This window comes from Gavialis gangeticus, unplaced genomic scaffold, assembly GCF_001723915.1.
Source record: "Gavialis gangeticus isolate Ggan-Ray unplaced genomic scaffold, GavGan_comp1, whole genome shotgun sequence".
NCBI classification, from domain to species: Eukaryota; Metazoa; Chordata; order Crocodylia; family Gavialidae; genus Gavialis; species Gavialis gangeticus.
In genome coordinates, this window is record NW_017729004.1 from 22,281,214 (window position 1) to 22,287,942 (window position 6,729).

At 41.2% G+C, this 6,729-nt stretch overlaps 1 protein-coding gene across 1 annotated transcript in view; it reads right to left on the reverse strand.

The window, feature by feature from the left end:
- The window catches only part of ESYT2 (extended synaptotagmin 2), a gene marked incomplete at its 5' end in the record, with an annotated part of 189,944 nt that overhangs the window by 16,071 nt on the left and 167,144 nt on the right, over positions 1 to 6,729 (reverse strand). The window contains 2 exons of the mRNA XM_019507948.1: positions 1,719 to 1,824; positions 4,654 to 4,785. Of these exons, the coding sequence (XP_019363493.1) occupies positions 1,719 to 1,824; positions 4,654 to 4,785 (238 nt within the window). The remainder of the gene's footprint in view (positions 1 to 1,718; positions 1,825 to 4,653; positions 4,786 to 6,729) is intronic.

The window sequence follows — 6,729 nt, forward strand, 5'->3', positions numbered from 1 at the left end:
TAGCAGCTGGGAAAAGGGTTTGGGGGGGCTTTTAAATTAGTGCCCTGGTGCTCAGCTGGGCTGTGGGACAACAAGGGAGAGCACCTCCAAACACCACTCTTGGTCCCTCCAGCTTTTAAGTCACTGCCTTTGCTGCTAAATTGAATGGTAGGTGGTGGCAAGGGGAAGCCAAAGAGGCTGAGATCCAGACATGCAGAGACTTTCTCCAGACCAGTTCCTGGCTCCATCTAACTTCCTCTTGCTACCCATGCCACCCAGCTGACCTGGAGCTGTGTGGGCAAAGCAGGCTGCTGTGCTATGGTGGTAAGGCTCAGGAGCTTTGCCACCACAGTAAAATGCCCACACCTCACTCTGCACTGCTCTCAGTCAACCTAGAGTATGTGGGGTGAGGCTGGCAGCAAACCCAGAAGTGCCACTGGTGTTTCCCTCAGTGCTCCCACATTCTTAGGGGGGCACTGGCAGTCACTCCCCACTCCCTGGCTGGCGAGGGCCAATCTCAGGGGGGGCAAGTGTCCCCCCATGCCCCTCTTACGCATGGCCTATGTCTGGGTCAATCTGGAGGACTGCAAGGAACTGGGGCTGTTGTCCTGCAAGGGAGAACCAGAAGGGTTCCCACCACAGAACGGCCACTTTCTTTCAATCAGCTGATTGACAGGATTGGGGTGAAGAATAGGGGGCATACTTCTGGGGTGGGAACTCCTGGTGATTATCAGTGGCAGCTGCTGCTTTTCAGCAGCTTCCTACAGCCATTTGACAGCTGGCTTCCTTCCCAGGCAAGGGACAGGATAGGCTGTCAATGGGCTCCCCTGAAGTCAGGAGTTACTTGGAGAACAGCCCTCTAGTGCCCCCTGGCTATGAAGCTCTCCAGCCACGGGGCTGGAAGAATGTCTGTACAGTCTAGCTCCCAGGTTGTTTTTGTACCAGAAGAAATTCTTCTAGTTATTCTTCTACCAGAATAAATTCTTGTGGTAGAAATGCATGTTTGTATGCAACCTAAGTCTAAACATTGTTCTTAGAGGTCAAAGCCTGACAATGTTGTAGACTACATGGTATGCAACATTGGCAGTAGAAAGCATCTTACATTTATGCTGTAATGCAATTTCTGGAGAAGACTAAAGTTGTTCGTTTTAAATGATAATGTAATGCCATAAGTAAATGCAGCTGCAATCAGCTGAGGTAGCTGTGCTAAAAGCCCCCTCGTTTAACTGTAAGGAAGGATATTTTGATTAAGTGAGAATTTGTTGTGGGCACTTTGATAAATGCCTTCACTTGGCTCTTCCTTTCTCTGCAAAGAAAATCTGCCTAACAATTGCTTCTGTGGCAGTATTTGCAGAAATAGCCCTTAAAAGTTAAGTGGCTAGATCCCAGGGATTATAATTATGGGAAAGTATATTCTGGGATTTGACCCAGGTTCTACTCTTTCTTATCTGATTAAATAACTGAAAAGTCAGTCTTCCAGAGCACTTCAGTTTTTGCTCTTCTTAGCATGTGGTTCAGCAGTAGCATATATTATCCATCTGATTATTTGGTGTCTATTCTTTTATTTCCTTCACAACTCCCGCCATCTCCAGCAATTTGCTCCTTTTCTCAATGTCACTGTTTTAACAAAATGATAAGTCTCAACTGGGTTACTTACTGGAGTCAACAAGAGCAAGCTCAGGTCCATGGAGAATTTTATTAGAAGTGCAATAACATTTATCTGCTTGTCTTCAACTTACCTTGCCAAGCAGCCCTTTGTCTTTGGACAAGAAACCACCACTGTTTTTCACAGCTACATCTAGCGTTCTCCTCTGTACTTCAGGAAAGGAAACACTGAAATCGAAGCTAACATGAAAAATATCAATATAGATAGAATTTGGTACCTGAAATGTGCAAAATCTGGACTTTCCTAGTTCAGTTTCTACTAATAAACACCCACTGCTGACCTATTCCTAGAAACCTTTTTTTAAACATCCCAAAATAAAAGCACACAAATGGGCATGTGGTAGAAGAGAGAAGATAATCCCAATACTTTGATGCTCAATTAAAATGTTTGGAATTGTGTGATGCTGTCCCAGACCATTTTCCGAGAATCCACTGCTAATAAATGGATCACGGACTGGCTTTCTGGGGCAAATAAAAAAATAGACTTCTATTCTCTAGGTTGAGGCACTGTTAAACATTTTGTTATCAGGACTTGGTAGTGCTACCAGCAGATCTGTCCTTCTCTCATCCATGGTAGTGCACATACAATATCTCCACAGAGATTCTCAAATCCTGCCATATTGCACAGAAGAATGCAAATTTTCCCTCTGCTTCTGGAACCATCTGTACTAATGGAGAGTGGGGGCAGAATCTGTCCTATAATGGCCATACAGGTACATTTACAAATTTTTCACTGTAATGCCAACTTCTGATTTGCTACTTTGCCCTCTCAGGCAAGAGAACTCAAATGTCACCTGTGGTAAGGAGGATAAAGATGTGGGTCTCATGGAAATCAAACGTATTATAAAATCAGCCTATTGGGCACTTTTACATGTGCTCTGGGGGCAAGGGAGGGGTGGTGCTTTTAAAGCACCACAGCGTCTTGTGTAATAGTAAACCCACACTTGAAAATGGTGGTGGGGGCGCTTGAACTCAAACTCATCGAATGTTCAATGAGCTTTAGCTCAAGCGCCCCCAATGCCATTTTTAAGCATGGGGATGCTAATATACGAGATGCAGGAAGCTGCTGGAGTGTGATAATTACCACGCTCGAGCAGATTTAATTAATCAAGTCTGCTTCAACACACTGTAATTACAGTGCATTAGAGCAGTCTGCGCTCATGTACAGGTACTAATTATGTTTTCCTTGTTTATCTGTAAAATCAGGGCTCTAGTAGAGTCATTTCAACCCCTTTTGCTAACATATCATAGGGAGACCAGATGTCCATCCTCCTCTGCCACTATACCCGCTCTGCCTGCAATGGGACATATGGCCTCCTGAACTGGCTGTAGGCAATGGCAGACACCCAGCATTTCCCTCTGTGGTAACAAACCCTCCTGAGGGCTGAGCTACTAAGACTCAAGTCACCAGAAGAAGGTCACTTGTATGCAGAATACCACCTGGGGCACTTTGTCAAGGACAGCACTAAGGAGGGAAGACTTGGTTTCCACATTGCCGCTATAAAGTCAGAAGTATTACACAGCAGAATAGAAAATGAAACCTTGCAAAAACCGCATCATTTTGCAAGGCTCTTTCACCTCAGAACTGTTGTATTAACAATTATGTTCATTTTCTCGTAGACTGAAAATAGAAGAAAAGGTGCTTTTGAATATCCTCAGCCTAGAGCTACCCATACTTCTCACGGAGCCCACATGTAACCTAAATTTTCTTTGTCTTTTCACGATTTACTGTTTATAGGTTTAAAGATGTGCATCTCCCACCAGTCATAAGTGGTGATATCTGGGATGAGGCATAGTCATAGAATGGTTAAGACATTTTGCTATGGCTCCAGAGATGCGTGTTCAAGCCTTGTCGGCACTGAAGACTGCTTATGCCCAGTTGGTTTTCAAGCTGGGATGTCAAATGCAGCCACACGTGAAGGTAGGCAACAGCACAAGTTAATGGTGCATCTCAATCACAATATCTCCAGGGGCTTTTAGGATTCAGTCTGTTGTTGCCTGAAATTCTTCATTGCACTACCACTTACAGTTGATATACAAGTATACAAGTCCATCACTCCTCTCCGTTTACTGAACTGGAAGCACATTTATAGTATTATTTTATTTGTAAGTCTGCAAAGCATTCTATCTAGATGCAATATATAGGAACAGCTTGTTATGCTATTCCTATATTCTCAAAACGATTGTTCTCAAAAAGTTTCCTATGTTGTTAAAAAGTTCTCAAAACAGCTATATTCTCAAAAAGTTTGTTTTAAATATGTATCCATTTTAACACAAAAATCACTTAAAAAGCACTTTTGTCAGTCATCAAAAAAGCCAGAATACGCAATTAAATTGTTTACAGTTCTAGTTAAGTCAAATGAGAAATTCAAACTGACAGTACACAGAAGAAGTTTTAGATAAAATTAATATTCATTTATACCAATGCCCATATTTACAGAGGTTCCAGAAGTTTCTAACACCTTTGTAAAACTGGGGCCCATAATCTAATTAAAACCATCAGATGCTGCCTACATTAGGAGGCTGTTAGCAACACTGGTTCGACTCTACAGATATTATGAATATTGGAAGCTCTCCTTGAAAACACTTCACTAAACTGCTGCAAATACTTCAACAAATATGTTAACTGGAATTCCTCTTGGCACGAATAGATGACACTGCTTCGAAGACCACAGTTACCACCCACCTAGAGTTGCCAATCTTAATATTACTGGAGATAAGCTGGCTAGCAGCAAGGCACATTTCTGAAAGCTTTTGCTTCCTTGAATAGGGCATTAGGTATCATATGCCACATCTACACTCCTGTTTCCATCAGATCCTACTGGCAAAACTCTTCCAATAGAGAAACAAGCAGGCCAAATTCTGTAAATTTTGTAATACAGAGTAAAGAGATTACAACTTGCCATCTCATTTGAAAATTGCCCGCCTATCCCAAGTTTATGCATTGGAAGTTTAATAGTTTTATATATTACATAATGCAATACTAGTAAATGGAAACTTTTAACATACGTTTGATCGAACACTGGATTTAATGTCTTCTTTGATACATGCGTTTTTCGTCTTCCCGATCTTCTCTTGTCAGGCAGTAAGTACAATCGTACATAGGGGTCTGATCCCTCCTCTGAAAAGGCAATTAGATTTCTGTGGCCCCCCCACAAAAAAAAAAAGACAGAGATTGTCACCAAAAAGGAAAAATAGTAGAAAATAAATAAGAGATTGTTAAATAAGAAAAAACAGTGCATTTGCCTCTTATTTATATATATTCTTGTCTGTCTTGCATCTTCATCTTTCATTTTGTCAAATCAAGAAAGAGGTACTGCTAGGTTGTCTTAGCACTAAGTGAGGATATGAGAAGGTATACATATTTAATTCTGTCATTATTATGAAGAGGAATTGTTTAGGGACAGTCAAAGGTGATATATATAGGAATGGGGTAATGAAACTGAGTAACACCTAAAGATTTTATACTGTGGAAAAACTCTCCTAAGAGATGCAGTAAAGCTTCAACATGAGAGATTTCATAGGAACACTGAAAAGAAGGGCTGGGAAAAGACCTCAGGAGGTCAAGTCCAGCCCCCTGCTCCAAACAAAATCACCCCTAACTAAATCATGCAGTCAAGTGTCTGTTCAACCTGATCTTGAAAATGTCAAAAGACAGAGATTCCACAACTTCTTTAGGCAGTCTGTTCCAATGCTTAACCACCTTCATAGTCTAAAAGTTCTTCCCACTCTCCAACCTAAATTTCCTCTGCTGCAGCTTGAGAACATTACTCCTAGTCCTGTCCCTTATGACCACAGAGAATAGTCTATCTCTGTCCTCTCTTTAATCATCCTTCAGGTATTTGAAGACTTATGAAATCCCCCTCAGTCTTCTCTTCTCTAGACTAAACTATCCTAGTTCTTTCAGCCTGTCCTCATAAGTCATGTTTTCTAGGCCAGAGTCATTTTTGTTGCTCTCCCCTGGACTATTTCTAACTCATTCACATCCTTCTTGAAGTGTGGGGCCCAAAACTGGAAACAGTATTCCAGATGATGCCTTTCCAGTGCTGAATACAGCTGAAAAATCAGTTCCCTTGATTTGCAAGTGACAATCCTGTTAGTACCATCCAGTATGCTATTGGCTTTTTATTTATTTTTGCAACAAGAGCACAGCTAATATTCAGCTTAGGGTCCAGTGCAACTCCCAGGTCCACCTCTGCAGTACTGCAACCTAGCCAGTCATTTCTCAGCCTGTACTTGTGCGTGCAATTATTCCGTTCCAAGTGCAGGACTTGGCATGTGTCCTTGCTGAATTTCATGTGATTGATTTCAAAGCATTTCTCCAGGTCACTCTGGATCCTAGCCTTACCCTTCAAACTGGGTTGGACAAAGAAATTAACAAAATACTGACTCAGAAAAAATCCTCTATTCAGAGGTAGGTTTTGAATGATGACTTAAGCTCATCTCCCCAGTTCATGGATGGAACTAGCATTGTGATTTGGTACTCAATAGCCAAATAAGGTTCACACAGATATGAAGGATGAAATGAGTTATATGTGTGATGCTTAAGAGCTGAAAAAGTGCTGTTCTCTGGCTACCAACTCCAGTGGTATTAACTTGCTGAACTACATCAACACTTTTCTGACATGTGACAGTTAGCCACAATTGTTTATTAGAGGATCCTGTTGTGGCAGGTTCTGTGTAGACTAAAATACATATAACCTACAATATAATGAGACGAGACAAGTTGGGAAAGGAAAGGTGAGATGAGGTGATTTACAGAATGTCATACACGAGGTAAATGGTAGACAGAGCTGGAAGCACCTATGGTTCTTGAATCCAGTCCACAGCCATATTCCTTAAATGTACTTCTTCCCAAAAACTGCAAAGGGTGCTTGAACTTTTTCCTCAAAAAGTGACAGCAACTCTTTCATGTAACTTTCAGGCACTGCTGATATCTAGATATTGTTTCTGAACTATAATTAGTTAGGCAATATCCAAATAGCAGAGATTTGGCAACTTAACTGTTGTTTTTTTTAAGTGATAAAAACTTTTTTGGCATTTGCAAATTACTATGGTACATGTGATTTAAAAAAAAAAAAAAAA